This window comes from Chaetomium fimeti, assembly GCF_033439085.1.
Source record: "Chaetomium fimeti strain CBS 168.71 chromosome Unknown B0H64scaffold_5, whole genome shotgun sequence".
NCBI classification, from domain to species: Eukaryota; Fungi; Ascomycota; class Sordariomycetes; order Sordariales; family Chaetomiaceae; genus Chaetomium; species Chaetomium fimeti.
In genome coordinates, this window is record NW_026944333.1 from 2,419,468 (window position 1) to 2,435,341 (window position 15,874).

Below are 15,874 nucleotides of genomic sequence, written 5' to 3' on the forward strand. Positions count from 1 at the left end.
TTATTTTAAGGCGGCCCCTATCTCAACCTCGGTGGCGGATTATCAAATCCACATGGCCCCCATATCAGGGGCGCCTCTGGGGGAATACAGGCGGCTGGCGCAAATGTCAAGGAGGCATTGGCGAATAGAACGCATGCCTCGCCGTATCGAATGTCGGGAGGCCACTACGCCGCGCTATCGCATGGCCGTAATTATCCTCATTCCTCTCCTGCCAAACAACCATGCAGGAACTTGGACATAATGAAATTGACCAAAAGGGCCGCCAGCTTACGCTCAGTCTCAACTTAAAATGAGGTTGAAGTTTTGAAGATGCCCCCTTCGGTGCTGACCTCTAGTCTACCTGCTCTCTTCTTCCCGTGATCAAAATTTCTATGTAAGTAGGTAGGTAGCGTATACTGTCCAGCCTCGGGTCGACCATGGCCACATATACAAATATCGAAACGCTGGCACGCATTCCAACAACATGGACGGCCCCAGCATCGTGCTTTGCATCGACGAACCTGTACCGGGTGGTGTTTCCGAGCGGGACCGGCGCATATTTCATGCATCTGTTCGCAACGCCCACGCCGTTTAAAACAGACCTCTGGCCGGCGAGCGACCTCTTGCCGAAAGGCGACTGCTGGCCCCCATCAACCACTCTCAACGTCCCTTACCTGACCGACGGCGGCTGCCCTGCGGGCTACACGCGCGCCTGTGCTACTGGCATACCCGATATCAGCGGAAAGCCCGCCAGTCTAGTGACTTGTTGCCCAAGGTTCGTCGTCCATCTCATACTCGCTACGGCTGTGAATTTGCCCAAAACCACGTTCAGGAGGCTCACATTCGCAGCGTCACCAATAACGCCTACTCGTTCATGTGCCAAAACAACGAGTACGGCTGCCACGGAACAGCAACACCAGGGGCGGTCTGGACGGGCGTGCTAACGCACCTCGCACAATCAGTCGAAGAGCCAATCACATTCACGCCCGATCAGCACAACGGCTACGAAGCTTGGGGAATCAAGCTGCTTTCGGTAAGTTCACTGTCCCGGACCAACTTCTCTCTCCCATGGACACTAACAGGAGGACCGTGTGTGTTTGTAGGTGGCTACGGGGCTTCCAACCAGCACTCACACCACTCCGACCAACCCCGGAAGCACAACCAACCCCGACAACCCGGCCAACCCGAAGAGCACAACGACGCCGCCCCCCAACACCCAAACCAACCTCCCCGCGACCGCAACCAGCAACACACCCGCCAACCAAACCCCACCACCAACCGCCCGCAACGGCAGCAGCAGCAGCAGCAGCGCCAGCGGCCTACCGACCGCGGCCATAGTGGGCCTCGCGCTGGGGTCCGTCGGCGCCGTCGTGCTCCTCGCCATCGCCGCCATCCTGTTCCGCCAGCACCGGCGGCGCAAGGCTCGGGGTTCCGGTATTAGCAGCAGTAGTGCCGGCATCACGAGTCCCGCTCGGAGTGACACGACGAGTTTACTTCCACCTCCGCCTACTGGGCTGAAGGACCTGCACCAACTCGACGGGGGCAGTCGGCCGCAGATGCTGGAGGCGCCGGATCCGCGGCCGGGGGCGAGGCTGGCGTGGGAGATGGCTGGGTGATGGATGGATGGAGCGTGGGGCTTTTGTTGGTTGGTCTTTTTTTTGGGGGGGAGGGGGGTGGCTGGACGTCGGGTGGAAGGGGTTCTGATTTTCTGACATTAATGTGGATTATTATTAGTATTGCGGTGTAACATGCTATAAAGTGGAGGTAGATGGATGTAACTCACAGCGTGGAACTGCACGCGGAGGGAAGCCTTCTGATGTTGGATTCCCGAATACACCGACAACGCCGTGGCCGCCGATACCCGAGTGGACTGTGAACCCCAGACGTATCAGATGCATTACCACTTTCCTGGCCGTTTCTTCCTCCATTCCAGAAACTTCGGGGTGCTGGTGTACATTGCGGTAAAAGTCGGCATATGGCGTCAGATTCGGGCGTTGACTCTCCACTATCTCCTGGAGGGGCGCTATCTGGCATGTTGATCGTCATGTTGTCGACGACGTTGTCTAGGGGCATTTGTTTTCTAATTATTATGGAGTGCTATGGCGGCTTATTATTATGTCAATTGGCAGGGTTCCGATGCTCCTTTCTAGTCTCTTGATAGCCGGATTTGAGGGGACTGGAACTTACGCTGCGTAAATCTAGAATGCGAGAACCAATATTGGAAAGCTGGATAATGTCTTGGGTGCAAGAAGAAGGTGGGTTTTCAAGGGTTGAGCGCTCCTGCTAGTAGTCGGGGACAGAGACCTGGTAGACTTGTAATTTAGGCAAGGAGGGGATGTCCTAAATCAGGTGCACTAACACACAAAGAACTTGAAACTACTAACTCACTTCCATGCCGTGGCTTGATTGTGGATCTATTGTTGTTAGATCACTAGGCTCGGAGGAAAGAGCAAATGGTAAACCACGTCACATGTCTAGCGGGAGTGTGAAACTGCCAACCGTAATTTAGGTAGTCGCACATTGCGCACCCACCCCAAACACACATCATAAACATGGTGAAGATGAACAGGTTTCTGGGAAATACTATGATATCCCTGGGAGAAGCCCATTGGACGTGTACAGTACTAAATAAAGGGACTGTAATTCTAGTTCCAGGATCCGTCCGAATAAAAGGGCTACCGGTCCCCATCTTCTTTAACAAGTTAAACATCTCTGGGTACATACCACTCTCACCTTCCCGTGCTCCTTTACCGAGCGCAATCTCCGATTCCACTGAAGACCATTGAAACTGGTATTAACAGGGAGCCACTGGCAATAAACAACAGTCACAATGATAATGTCACAAAAGCGTAACTTTATCATTAGTGGAGGGTACATCGTGCACAACCACAACCTCCACAACCTGAGGTCCAGAAGAATCAGAACGTATGATGCTTCTTTCGGCATCAAGAGCCCACGGTGGGACTGGCATGCACCCAATGAACGCGTTCTTCGCAGAATCCTGGGAGATAACGAGGACAGTTTGGCCGCGATGTGGACACTCGAAATAATGGACCAAGTGCGAGGGGATCAGATCAGTATGTTTGATACCGCACTTTGCACATTCACGGATTGACATCCAAGAGTCCGAGAGCTCAACTACCTCGATCAAGGCGGGATATAAAGCGTGGCCGCTGCCCACGGGGACAGACCTCTCGACATGCTCGTCAACCTCGGCGGTCTCCCACTCACTTTGATCTGCGTGGAACCCGGCTTTCTCTCTAGGTACGCAGCCGGCGGGCCAGGATGGTGGGGATGGCATGAATACCTGCATGGCCGGTCTCATAAAGGTTTCTTAACGGGTTCACGCCACAGGATATATGGGGCGTTCTTTTTATGGGATGGCAGTAGGATCCCATTCTAGGCTAGGGGGTGAAAGGGTTTCGGGGAACAGGAGCTGCCTATTTACTTTCTATATGAATGATGATCGTTCTGCCCAAATGTTAATCCCTCGCCATCTGCCCCCTCTCGTGACAACTATTTTGTCATGGACTAGTGTTAGCTCTTGTATACCCAGGAGCCGAGGGTGATGCGTAGAATGTAACGTTTGTCTTGTTGGGTTGAGAGTGCACTAATGTAGTGACGTACCTAGTTGGGGAAATGGGGGGAATACATGCTCGGGTACAGAAGGGATGCAAGTATACCTTAAGTGCGGGTTGTTTCCCGACCTCGGTTCTAGGCCTTCATGGTGGCTCTTACGATTCGATCTCTGTGCGTGGTCCAAACATAAACGGTGAATTCACAGGCTGTATAGTAGTAGTCTAAACACCACCGACCCCCCATCCCCCATCGCCCTTTTCGCAGCCTGCTATTTTCGGGCCCCCCAACTTCCTTCCTCTTCCGACCAGAACTCCATACACATCTCCCTCCCACCAAGCCTAACAACACGGTATCGCGCCGGGTACGTTAGGGATGTGGCGACGTCAGCTGAGTCGGCGACTCAGGCGCTTCTGAACATCATCACGGCTGGGGACGGCAGTAAGACCTTTGCTTCATAAGCCTGCCGCCACCCACTACAGGGCTGCTGTTGTTATCGCTGCCAAGATACTTGCTCGCGCGCCCCCCTCAAGCAGCTACTGAGCCGATCTTGTTCAGCCCCTTGAGCGAGCCCAGGCTCAGCGCCAGCCCTTGCGACCTGCTGCGTATCCTAAGGAAGCCAGTGATGGGGCCGTCGTCACCCTCCTTCTCGATGCTCAAATTGGCCAGGGCGTCCTCGCCTATTGGGACTGTTAGTCATCCCGTCACTGTGCGGTGTGGAAAAGGAAAAATAGGGGTAAGCATACCGAATACACTCCTCGCATACAAGTTCGCGCTCAAGAACTGGCAGTCGCCCTTCAAGCTCGCGTCGGGCGTCAGGCAGTTCATGTTGGTGCACGCCATGAGCTGGTCCAAGAACTCGCGCAGCGTCTTGGCCTTGCTGTTGATGTTGACCTTGTTCTCCCACTCGAACTCGGTCCACATGGTGCGGAACTCCGTCTCGGTGCACGTCGCCGGCTGGATGTAGTCCATGATATCGACGTGAAGGTCGTTGAGGATGACCACGTTGGTGTCGGTCGAGTGCGCGCCCTCGTACACAACGTTGCCGAAGATGACGCCCGTGTCCGTCGACGACACCTTGATGGTGCATTGCACGTTGTGAAAGTCGTGCGGGCCCAGGTTCTGGCTCGTCGGCCGCTCCACCACCTTGAGGTCGCCGAGCGTGGCGAACTCGACGGTGAGATTCTGTAACGTGTCGGTGGTCTGGTTGACCAGGAGCACGTCGAGGATGATGTCGAACTGGTGGACCTTGACGTACGCCTCGGCATATACGGGGTCCGAAAAGCCGGTGAGCTGGACAACACGGCTGAGCTTGCCTGACAAGTCATCATCCGCGCTGGTATCACCACCAGCCGCCCGCTCCAGGTCGAGCTCGATTGCGTCGGCGCCGTCAACAGCGTTCTTCTTGGAGAGCTGGCGGATCGAAACGACATCGTCAACCTGGACGGCGGTCTTGGCCTTCTCGAACGCCGCCTTCGCCTCGCGCTTCTTCTCCTCCACCTGTACCATGGCCCGGAAAGCCTTCCTGGTGTCCTCGAGATACACCGTTTCCAGCTCCTTGTGCTCCTTGAACTCGGCCAAGGACCGCACACAACTCATAATTCGGTCCACGGAATCCTCGTCGATAGGCGCCTTGACGAACTGCGACTGGCCAACTCGGATGATGGAAATCATGGCGAGCATGGCCTCTGCCCGAAGAGCATTGGTGCGACCAGCCTCTGAAGAGATTTCGGAGTGGCGAATGACCAGCTTTGTGAGCGTTGCTGCAAGGACAGTCGCGAGATAATAATCGCCGTCCAGGATGAGCTGTCGGAGCGGAGGCTTCGAAGATGCTTTCACGGCTTCCAGCTTAGCGGCGGCCGCAGACTGGCTAGTGAGGGCGGTCTCAGTGGCGTATGTCCCGTCGGCGAGGACCTTCCGCGAACCGCCGGCGGTCGATTTGGGATGCCCGTTAACCTGCTCCTCGTCCTTGTTCTCCTCGTCGTTGTCCATGTTGTCCAGCAACCTTTGCTCCGACGCTAGGATAGGGATCTCGCCCAAGCTAGCCCTGATCCCCTTCCACGCATCCCGGATATCCTTCTCGTCGAGCGAGTACTCGCCGACAATCCACAAAATACCCCGGTAGACCTTGCCGGCACGGACCTCCCTAAGAGTGTCGACGAGCCTGTGCGCGATTGCCGGCCGCAGCGCCGGGAATTTCTCAACCACCTCCTTGACGAAGTTGATAACGTCGACAGCAGAGGTGTTGTTGAAGTCGGCAATAAAGTCCATGAGGAGCTCCACCACGCTGGCAGCAACCTCGGAAAACTTGACAGCACATTGGTGGATGGAGTGGATCAGGAGCTGGCGGTATTCGCTGTTCTTCTCATACTCCTGGTCGACCGTCTTGGATAACTCCTTCTTGAGGAGGAGCACCACCTCTTCCACGTTCTTGCTAGAAACCATCTCCAGCGCAATCTCCAAGGCCTTTTTGCGCACGTCAATGTCGGGGCTCGAGAGGACGCGCAGAATCTCCATGATGAGGTCATCCAAGATGCCTTCGTTCTTTTGGCGGAGCTGATCGACCCGGTCGAGCACAATGAGCTTGACGTTATTGTCGGCCTCTTTGATCGCAAGCTCGATGAACTTGCTCGCGGCGGCTTTGACGGCCACAGGATTACTGGTGAGTGCCGTGAGGGAGGAAGCCGCCTCGTAGACGACCGTGGATGTGTTTGCCTCGAGAAGGTCAAAAATGAGACGCAGGTACCGCGCCTTGTTTTGCGAGTTTTGGACGGCATCTTTCCTGATGAACTCGAGCTCGACCAGCTGCAGGAGCTCCTCCGCGTTCGGGATTCCATCGAAGACCGTGCTGAGGTATGCCAGCGCCTTGTCGTGGCTGATGCTGGACAGCGCAGCGAAACCATTCCGCTTGCAGGTGGGGTCGCTCTCCCCTTCGAGGAACGTCGCAATGAGCTCAGGCGCGTCGGGGAGCAACGATGGCGAGTGCTGGTGGATGGAAGCTACGGCGAACACAGCATTTTTCCGTACATAGGCATGACGGTGCTCGAGGCACGACCGCGCCGAAGAGAGCAGAGGCTCAAGGAGCTCGGGCTCCCTGAGCTTGCAGAGGAAGCGCAACGTGTTGCCTCGGATGAACTCGTTCGGGTGCTGCAAATCGTTCCGGATGCCGTTACTGCGGGGCCCAGTCAGCGGAAGGCGACGTCTTTGACGTTAAGAGAGGCGCCCCTACCATACTAAAATATACTCCTGCTTCAGCTTCCCTTGGGCATCGAGCTTGGGGCAGATCTCGTAGTAGAAGTAAAGGAGCTTCTTTAGGGGTTTCGATTTGGAAGGCATGACGAATCGAATAATGTGCATGAGCAATTGAGGCATGGGGTCCCCATTGAGCATGATTGTCAGGATGCGCTTCATGGTGTCGACCTTGGTGTCATCGGTGCCCTTCTCGAGCTGTGTCCGCAGCTCGGCCAGGGTCGGTGTGCCCTCGGTGGCACTGTCCTTAACCAAGCTGTACGCATTGTCGAGGAACGACATGGTGGGCGGCGAATGGCGACAAGCCGGTGGTGGTGGTGGTGGTGGTGGTTGTGGTGAAGAGTGTATTCGGGTCGGGGTGCGGGTTTGTGCGTGCAGCGGCGATGATCGATCTCGAAACGGGAATTGGCTGAGGGGTGGATGGGTCGATGGGGCTACTCCTGAGCTCTCCAAGATTCGCAGTAAGGTTCTCCTCAGGCGAGCGGCTGTGGGAACCTGGAATGCGCAGTCGGCAGATCGGGAGGGAGTGGTTCGTGAGCCGCTGGCAGCGTGGGAGAGCGAAGCATCACCTGCTGTGTTCGTGGTGAGAGCCAAAAGGAGTCCACCCCGATACGGTCGCTCAGGGTCGTCAATATCGAAGGAACAAGCAGGCGTGCATGGGAGATGTGGCATTACTGGCCTGCTGGCAGCCTTGGATTGCCAGCTGTAAAGGAGCGGCAAAGTCACGTGTAAATGCCAAGATTGCAAGGGTCTGGTGGGGTTGCTGCCCCGCTGCATGGCGGGAGTGGTCTCGAGCTTGCTTGGTCTCAAATCGACGCGGCAGCCGCGAGGGTTCCCATTTACACATTGTGTCGCAATCCACATCTATCGCCGCCATGTCAAACTTGAACGAACCATTTTACATTCGCTACTAGTATGCGGCATCTTTGCTCCATGCTCCCGATATAGAAGGCTAATTTATTTCTTTACCAGCTCGGGCCATCAAGGCCGCTTCGGCCACGAGTTCCTCGGTATGCTCCGACGCGCCCCGGCACGCAAATCCTCGAACTCAGCTGATCGCATTGTGTTGTCTAGAGTTCGACTTTAGAGTCGTCGGGGATGGCCGTAGTGCCACTGCTCGCTATGCCAACAACTCGAACTACCGGAATGATAGCTTGATCCGGAAAGAGAGTACGACAAGCAGATTCACCCCACAACGCCGAGCCAGAAACCGACTGACGCTTGAGCTTTATCGCAGTGTTTGTGAGCTCTTTGGTTGTCGACGAGATCAAGAGGATCGTGAAAGAAAGCGAGATATTGAAGTATGGCTGGCAGACTCGGATAGATTTGGGGGCACATGGCTAATCATGGCCTGCAGGGAGGATGACGCAAAATGGCCGACTAAGAATAAGGACGGGAGGCAGGAGCTGGAAATCCGGGTTGGAAATGACCATATCTCGTTCGAGGTCGGTTCAGGGGCCCATATACTCCCTCCTTTCGTCTGGTCAATCGCTAACTCTGAGTAGACGGCTAAGATCGGCTCGATCAACGACGTGACGGAGTCTGCGGATCCGGAGGGTCTCCGTGTCTTCTACTACCTTGTGCAGGATCTCAAGGCACTAGTTTTCAGCCTCATCGCGCTTCACTTCAAGATTAAGCCGATCTGAGTTTATAACCGTCTCTCAACCGACAATGCGACGGCATTGGCACGAGAAAATCATGATCGACTTCATCCAGTTCTAACAAAACTGCCCTAAGACGACCAACCTACTCAACCAATAGTTATGGGAAGGGATGGATGCAAGCCTACCCTGGCTGAGTATTTTTATGACACTGCTGTTGTGGTGCGCATGCGGTGGCGGCAGCCGAAGGACGGGGCCATCGGCGTGGAAGCAAACAGTGGCCGGACTCCCGCGGAGACCGCACCATGGATGGACCCCAAGTTTCGGGAATCGGCAGAAACGGGCGGGCTGTTCGCAGGCCACGCTTCTTTCTCAATCCCGCAGTTGGCTCAACGGCCGACAGTGAAGACAGTCTCTTGAAGCCAATCACTCGTTGACATCTGTGCCACCTGCATGTGAGTGTGGCTTGAGGTGCTCGGCATGCATTTTCCAAGAATCGATTTACAATAGCACATCATGGGAACACATTGCTGTTGTCGAATTTTGACTAAAACAGCGACTGCCGCAGCGATGGAATCTGAGACCATGAAAGTCGTGTAACACTCGAGTTGATGGGTAACTTCATATGTGGGGTTTTCTCGAACCGCAGAGCCAAGAAGCTGCTTGAGATCGTCGAAGCCGCCTGGAACGATAAATGCCAAGACTGACACTGGGCAGCTTGGGCTCAGGACCGTCCCGAGAACAGCGCATGGTGGCTTTAACGAGTTAGTGAGCTTTATGGGGCGATTATCCAATGGCGACATCATTTGTTACTGAACTTCAATTCTTGACCTTCTTCTTCTCCACTTGCAGACAACTAACCAACAGCTCCTTGCACTCGAATTTGTTGGCGCTGATTTCCGGGATCGTTTACGCTTCATTTCCAAATCGGCACTGACTGCGCGCCGGCCCTCGGAGACACACCGCCCGCATTCTTCCCCGCGAGCCGCCCCATGGCGCTTGGCTGAGCTCCACCGAGACGGAATCGCCCACGAGACCATCGCCGACTGCCACCCGAGGAAGAACATCTTGAGCTTCAGCCCTTGAGGGTAGTTACCCCCCTTCCCTTTCGATTGTGCCCATCGCGTAAGACGTGCCAGTTCCGGTATATTTTTATTGGATTTGCGGCACAGATCGCCTCCGCTTCCAATTCCTCGCCTCAGCCGCCTTCGTCGCTCTGACGCCTCCAATTGTTCATCACGGTTGACTCGACCCACGTCTGCTTGGCGATCGAGCATCAAACCGCCCCGTCACTCATACCGCCTGCCATGCCCACGCCCTCTTCTAACAGGCCCGATCCGCCGTCACCGCGCTTCTATTCATTCTCGTCATGTCCCGACCCTGAAGAGGAGCAACATCATCCTTTACAGCCCGCCTCCGAGAGCAGCCCGACTTCCCCAAACCCGCAATCACCGTCGAGCTGGCGTCCCCATTCCCCCTCTGCGTATCCCACCGACGACGGGGCGCGTCCAGATACAGCTGCAAGCGGTGACTCGCGATCGGTTACGATGTCGCCGGGACCGCAGCCTGACGGCGACGGCCGCGACGTGCATATAGGCCACGTACCACAGAGGACGGCTGTGGCGCGAGACGGCGCGATAGCAGAAGAGAGGCAGAAACCAACTGATGTGGACGAGGAGATGAGCCCCGCGGCCGACGAGCTACCGAGCGGGGGCGCCGTCGGTGGGAACGGCAGCATGGCGAGTGGGAGCCGAGAGGGAACGAGAACAACGGTTTGCGAACCCCCGGGCGACACGAAATCAAGAGCGGAGCAACTATCGCCAATCCCCGGGGAAACACAGGAGGAAGCCGATGTGTGGGGCCCTCTCGACAAGGGGCCGCGTTGGGTGGAGGACAGCGGCCTCATGGGCATGGGCCTGGAGTACTCGCACATGAGAATCATCACACCAGCCCCGTCGTTATATCTCCAGCCCGGTAGCCGGTTTGTCGGGACACAACAGTCCAAGCGGCAGCGGTATGAGGTCGAGGTCGAGATCAAGCACGTGGACATGCGCGAGTCGTTCATGTGCGGGCACCTGACGATCCAAGGTATGTTTCTACCCCATCCCAGTGTCTCGAGTCCCCGGCGCTGACCGACCGTCCCCTGCCAGGCCTGGCCGACGACCACCCGACCCTGACGACCTACTTCGAGGGGGAGATCATCGGCAGCAAATACGGCTTTGTCACCCAACATCAGGAGTGGGGCGCCAGCGAGAAAATCGACTTTTCGCACTGGAGCAAGTTCACCGCGTTTCGGCCGTACCAAAAGCAGATGCGCAAGGGCACGCAGACGGCGATCAAGGACGTGGACCAGAAGGAGAACATATTCATGAGGTGGAAGGAGCACTTTCTCGTACCCGACCACCGGATCCGGACCATCAGGAACGCAAGTTTTGAGGGGTTCTACTACGTCTGCTTCAACCAAGCGAAGGGGGAGATAAGTGGTATCTACTTTCACCGTAAAAGCGAGAAGTGAGTCTTTTGCCCCTTTCCTGAAGTTAGACCCGAGTTAACCCCATCGCAGCTTTCAACAGCTAGAGCTCAAATATGTGGAAAATAGGGGGTGTTTTGGCGCCGTGGAGTTTCGGTAGACACAACGGTCGGCTACGGCGGAGGGTCTTGGATTGCTGGGCATACACGCACTCGGGGGATAAAGGGGTCCCCGTTGTTTTGGGTTTGGGTGGATATAGCGTTGCATATTAACTGTTGCTTAACAGCTATGAGTACAAACACGGACGGTACTGGGAAAGGGATCGTTACTGGGATGGGATAACGCAACCAACTAAGGAGCATCGCCCGGAGGCGAAAGGGCGTGCGCCGGCCGCTTCAAGGCCGGCAGAGAAATTTTCATTGTACATGCTTGGGTATGGGTATCTAAGGCGCATCATCGTCGGCTGTTCCACCAACCGGTTCAAACCCGTTGAAGTACGCCTTGCGGAACGGATTCAGTTCGTCCACTGTCTTTCCAACCGGCTTCATCTCCTCTCGTGCTTTCATCGCTTCCTGGTCGACCTCTGCATCGGGAATTCGGCGATAGGTTATGAGACGCCGGGACCCTGTGCACATCGTGGTCAGGGGAGCCTAGGAAACCGACAGGCGGGGAACATACACTTGTTAAATACTTGTGTGCAGACCGCCACGACTTCGAGGTAAGGGTGTGTTGGGACTGGAACCTCTTGTTGCTCATCGTTTGCAGTAGGCATCCAGAATGATAACCGCCCGTTGTCGACAAGTGTTTGGGCTGAGAAGTGCAGGATGTCGTCCAACATGGCAAGAAAGCCGTAAGGCTTCCTTGGCGGAATGAAATCGGGGTCCCTGCAAAGCAAAGTATCAGGTTAGTCGTTCCGTTTCCACTCCGCCCAGGTTGTGATAACTCACTTGTACATCTCCTTCCCCTTGGGTATCACCCAAGGTGACTTCTCCGGATCACGCACCCCCAGCACTCTCAACCCCTCCCTCACGCCATACGGCGGGTCGCACACGATCCCATCAAACAACCTCCCCTTAACACCATCCCCGTCATACCTCAGCCCAGCCCTCCGAATCGGCGAGTTAGTCAGGTCCGCGGTGAACATGCCCCCCAACCCAGCCAGAAGACCATACTGCTGGAAGTTCCCCCTCAGCGTCCGCTTCTTCTCATCCCCCCTGATACTCCGGCCATCGATATCACTCCCAAACGCCACAGCCCCGAACTGCGCGCACGCAATCGGGAAACTCCCCGTGCCCACGAAAGGGTCGTACATGATCTTCCCCGGCGCGGCCAGGGCGATGTTGGCCGTCACCAGCGCCAGCTCGGCGTCCATGGAGGTGGTGCTGATGTAGCGGCGCTTCTTGAGGTCCAGCTTCTTGGGCAGGTCGCGGGCGCCCGTGGCCAGGTAGCGGCCGAAGTAGTAGTGCTTGGGGTCCGGGATGCCCAGCGGCGTCGAGTTGAACTCCCAGTCCTCGAACAGGATGAACTCCTCGTCCGGGCGCCGCATCACGATGGGGCCCGCGAAGCCCAGGTAGGCGAACGAGTTGATGATCCGCACCTTGTCGTCGGCCGCCCGCGACCCCTGGTACGAGTCGATCGTGAACTTGAAGGAGCAGCTGAGGTACTGGGGCCAGAGGTGTGTTGTGGACTCGTGCACCGCCGCGTGCACCGCTGAGAGGTCGGCCCCGGAGCCCCAGAGCTCGTGGATCGACATGGCTAGGATGGAGCGCTGGATCAGGCGGCGCGCGGCCGCTTCTGAGGGGAGGTTGACTATGCAGAATGGGGACTGTAATGCAGGGGGGTCAGTAAACTGGAGGGCTGTTGTTGTTGACGGTATTCAGGGGGCGGGGTAATGGAGGGGTTACGAGATGCGAAAGTTGTTGATGGTTTCTTGGTGGTGTTGGCTTACATCGAGGCTGTACGAGATAACTTTCATGTCAATACCCTCGATCAGTGCCAATGCCTGAATTTCAGGCAGACGAAAAGTCTCGTGAGACTGAGAGAAGCGAATGAGATAGTCCCTCATTTTGTCCGTTTTCACCTCTCAAGGTGCCGTCTATAACCTGTACTTGGTTCAAATATTGTGAGATTAAGATATTTTTCCTCAGTAAAATTCATTTGCTCAACCAATATCGACTTCGACTTTGCGAGTTTTGGGAGTGCGTTTGTCCTTTCGAGTCACGACGGAAGTGTTTGAAACGGAGAGGTTTGTGCCTGGTCCGGGATTCACAGCGGGGTGGAAATAGAGAAGTATTCAAGGGCTCCTCTCTTTTTTAGCCAATCAGTGTTAGACAAGCAATTAATACACACCCGGCGTTTATCTAAAGCTGCTTGAGATTTTGCCCTGCAGTTCCAATGAATGGTCCACCAAACATTCGACACAGCAAACTCCAAGTAGCCAACCGAGATACGCAAGGAGTCGACCAAGTCCAGAATTGGAACAACATGCTGTCGTTCAACCAACCCGCAGTCTACCAGGCTGCTAAGTGTTATGTGACCCACGGAGTAATGGGGCATTTGGACCCAGAACAGCCTCCCTCAAAATCGAAGCCTTGGACAACATTTACAAGCCAAGATTTTGTGCATAGGGTGCGTGCATCTTCGTTTTGGGTTGACACTTGATGCTCTTCGATTTCTGGTGGTGGTGAAAACCACAGGCGTGTAATAAGCGTACTAACTCTAGCATAGGCCGACTTAATCATCCCTCAAGAGTTGCTTGAACTGGTCCAAGACAAAGTGCTTAAAAAGATGCCGGCAACTCCGTTCAAAAGGGTGGTCTTGTCACTACATGACATGCTCTCAGGCGAGTTCTTTACCGAGTACATCAAGAAGGGTAAGGATTGGGTCGCAGTTCTAGAAGCCTGAGAAACAATGTTGACCCGTAACAGGAAATATCCTGATGCTCTCTGAGGGGAGGATAGGAATTGATAACGTTTTTACCTTGAGAAGAGGCACTCTCACCATGTACTTGGATAGGGAAACTTATGAGCGAGCAGGGTTGGTGGGGAAGCCGCATGGTGTCAAAGGGAAGCGGGGGACGAAGCCGCGATGGAGTAAGTTCTTCGAGGGACAGATCGCTTGGGGTTGAGTTGCTGACCTGTTTAGTTGTCGAGTTTGACCTCACCGCGCCATCCATGTTTCCAGGGAAGAAGGGGTTTGACCGGTTGATATATGCGAGTAAAAACGCCCTCGCTCAGCCCATCACATGGCTATTCTGCAACACCTCCACAAGTAAGGACTTCCGTTCAATACTGCCGTTCCTAACTAACTCAAGTTGTAGCTCCCGATCCCGACCCTCTCTCGCGACACGCCTTTACTGAGTGCACCGCCAACCCTGGTAGGTCGGAGAGCATCGATGCTGTGATGCCAAATCTCACCCCGGACATCGGTTTCCTTTCTTCTATCGGCAGAGAGGATTTTGAGGATTTCGCAACCAGCTTGTACGAGTGGATCTCTCTGGTCCGGCTTCAAAGCCCTCGAATCCAGGTCGGCGATCAAATCGACCCCTATCTCTCCCTGTACCGGGTTCCCGATGGCGGGCACGAGGGCAAACTCTGCAAGATAAGCTGGGAAGGCTTTCTCGCACCATCGTGGTCTCGGCAGACCTTGATCAATATCGTCACCGCTCTGCCACACAAGGCGTGGTTCTCGTTCAGCACGACCACCTTCTCCAAGGGCTTGACCGGGGACAACGCCGAGTGCACCATTCTCCGCCCGCCGAATTCATCAGGGGAATACCTCATGTGGGAGGTCAAAGGCCATGAATGAGAACGAAGCTAGAACGTTTGCTGGCCTCAATCTTGCCTCGGCCGAACGCTCCTTTCCTCGCCCAAACCTTCCCCGCCACCGATAGCCTCCTCGACCAACCTTCGCAACTCGGCCTGCCCCTCGGGTGTCTGGAAATCCTCCCTTGCAGAAAGCTCCTCTATCCTTCTGCGAAATTCGGGGTCTGGCTGCTGCCCCCCAGCCGCCGCCGCCTCATCCATCGTGCCCATCGTTACTTGCAGCCCTTCTGGAACGGGAGGCAGTTCCACCCCGGCCGATGTTGTGCCATTGGGCACCCCGTTGGTGACCGACGAGCTCCCGTCTAGGCCCCGGAGGTACTCGGCTACTGCAGGCCAGTCGGCCTCACCCTCAATCTTTTCCGCTGCCGTTTGTCCCTCATCATTCTGTGTCTTGGGGTCCAGACCCAACTCTTCCACGAGCACGCGCGCGGCGTCGACGGATTCGACCACGAACAGTGCTGTCTCGCCGTCCTCGTCTTTGATGTCGACCGGAACGTTGAATTCGCGGGCTAGGGTTCGGAGGAGGGCGAGATGGTTGTAGCTGGCGGCGGCGTGCACGAGGGAGTAGCCGTGCTCGTCTTGACCGGACGCCAAGGTGGGGTTTTCGCGGAGGAGCTCGAGGAGCGCGGCCGGGTTGTCGGCCGCGAGGAGGTACGGGTTAGGCGCCATGTTGGGGACGTCAAGAATGTTAGCGTTTGTACGAGTGAAATAGAGGCCAGGCTAGCAGGTAACCACCACAGAATGCTTCTGATTCTTCCGTCGGTTTGGCCTGGCCTGAAGGCACAAAATTTTGGTGGGGTTCCATGATACGGCGGGGTACCCGAGAATCGACAGGCTCCCCAGGCGGCCAGGGATCCATGTGAAGGTGCCTCTGGGAGCTTGGGCCACCTATCCTCGACAGGACCGGACCTTCTAATTCTAAGCTGTTCAACCTCCATCTTCTCGATCATCCCGATCTCGTTCTTAGGTACATATTTTCGATACTGATGACCTGTGGGCAAGTTGTTTGCTACTTTTAGTGAACAGGGCGTTTCATCAAGGTGACAAAACCAACAATGGACCAGCGTCGTACACAGTGCAGGGCCCGGTTTTGGCCCTGTGAGTTCCTGCCAATTTGGGGGCTATGTACCCTGGACTCTGTGGTACATACATCCAAGTCGGGAGCAAGGCGCTTA

The 15,874-nt window shown here is 55.7% G+C and overlaps 8 protein-coding genes across 8 annotated transcripts; 4 read left to right on the top strand and 4 right to left on the bottom strand.

Annotated features, from left to right (window-relative positions):
* The first annotated feature begins 14 nt into the window (after window positions 1-14).
* Window positions 15-1,642, top strand: B0H64DRAFT_401076 (uncharacterized protein). Its single transcript, XM_062804126.1, has 3 exons — window positions 15-754; window positions 829-1,012; window positions 1,083-1,642. The coding sequence occupies exons 1-3, from the start codon at window positions 417-419 to the stop codon at window positions 1,593-1,595; spliced, it is 1,035 nt and encodes a 344-aa protein (XP_062658109.1). The 5' UTR covers window positions 15-416; the 3' UTR covers window positions 1,596-1,642.
* Window positions 1,643-1,709: 67 nt separating this feature from the next.
* Window positions 1,710-2,533, bottom strand: B0H64DRAFT_375370 (uncharacterized protein; the record flags this gene model as incomplete). The annotated part of the gene is made up of 6 exons (XM_062802412.1): window positions 1,710-1,730; window positions 1,763-1,849; window positions 1,881-2,006; window positions 2,167-2,216; window positions 2,368-2,393; window positions 2,523-2,533. 6 exons carry the CDS (start codon window positions 2,531-2,533, stop codon window positions 1,710-1,712), a joined length of 321 nt encoding a protein of 106 aa, XP_062658110.1.
* Window positions 2,534-3,735: 1,202 nt separating this feature from the next.
* On the bottom strand, window positions 3,736-7,427 carry B0H64DRAFT_401080 (adaptin N terminal region-domain-containing protein). The gene is made up of 3 exons (XM_062804127.1): window positions 6,785-7,427; window positions 4,302-6,727; window positions 3,736-4,235 (listed from the first exon to the last, which is right to left on the bottom strand). The coding sequence occupies exons 1-3, from the start codon at window positions 7,084-7,086 to the stop codon at window positions 4,084-4,086; spliced, it is 2,880 nt and encodes a 959-aa protein (XP_062658111.1). The 5' UTR covers window positions 7,087-7,427; the 3' UTR covers window positions 3,736-4,083.
* Window positions 7,428-7,679: 252 nt separating this feature from the next.
* B0H64DRAFT_418414 (Mago nashi protein) lies at window positions 7,680-8,450 on the top strand (the record flags this gene model as incomplete). The annotated part of the gene is made up of 6 exons (XM_062805316.1): window positions 7,680-7,717; window positions 7,777-7,814; window positions 7,879-7,974; window positions 8,042-8,105; window positions 8,162-8,249; window positions 8,310-8,450. 6 exons carry the CDS (start codon window positions 7,680-7,682, stop codon window positions 8,448-8,450), a joined length of 465 nt encoding a protein of 154 aa, XP_062658112.1.
* Window positions 8,451-9,467: 1,017 nt separating this feature from the next.
* Window positions 9,468-11,168, top strand: B0H64DRAFT_190880 (vacuolar import and degradation protein-domain-containing protein). The gene is made up of 3 exons (XM_062799073.1): window positions 9,468-10,493; window positions 10,556-10,916; window positions 10,969-11,168. Exons 1-3 carry the CDS (start codon window positions 9,713-9,715, stop codon window positions 11,033-11,035), a joined length of 1,209 nt encoding a protein of 402 aa, XP_062658113.1. The 5' UTR covers window positions 9,468-9,712; the 3' UTR covers window positions 11,036-11,168.
* A 150-nt stretch (window positions 11,169-11,318) lies between these two features.
* On the bottom strand, window positions 11,319-12,940 carry B0H64DRAFT_443664 (S-adenosyl-L-methionine-dependent methyltransferase; the record flags this gene model as incomplete). Its single annotated transcript, XM_062806729.1, has 4 exons — window positions 11,319-11,500; window positions 11,554-11,759; window positions 11,823-12,700; window positions 12,824-12,940. The coding sequence occupies 4 exons, from the start codon at window positions 12,938-12,940 to the stop codon at window positions 11,319-11,321; spliced, it is 1,383 nt and encodes a 460-aa protein (XP_062658114.1).
* Window positions 12,941-13,282: 342 nt separating this feature from the next.
* On the top strand, window positions 13,283-14,695 carry B0H64DRAFT_190938 (ribonuclease P 40kDa subunit-domain-containing protein). Its single transcript, XM_062799074.1, has 5 exons — window positions 13,283-13,503; window positions 13,603-13,747; window positions 13,803-13,967; window positions 14,020-14,145; window positions 14,195-14,695. Exons 1-5 carry the CDS (start codon window positions 13,360-13,362, stop codon window positions 14,680-14,682), a joined length of 1,068 nt encoding a protein of 355 aa, XP_062658115.1. The 5' UTR covers window positions 13,283-13,359; the 3' UTR covers window positions 14,683-14,695.
* A 13-nt stretch (window positions 14,696-14,708) lies between these two features.
* Window positions 14,709-15,368, bottom strand: B0H64DRAFT_443666 (uncharacterized protein; the record flags this gene model as incomplete). Its single annotated transcript, XM_062806730.1, has 1 exon — window positions 14,709-15,368. The coding sequence occupies one exon, from the start codon at window positions 15,366-15,368 to the stop codon at window positions 14,709-14,711; it is 660 nt and encodes a 219-aa protein (XP_062658116.1).
* Between the last annotated feature and the right edge of the window lie 506 nt (window positions 15,369-15,874).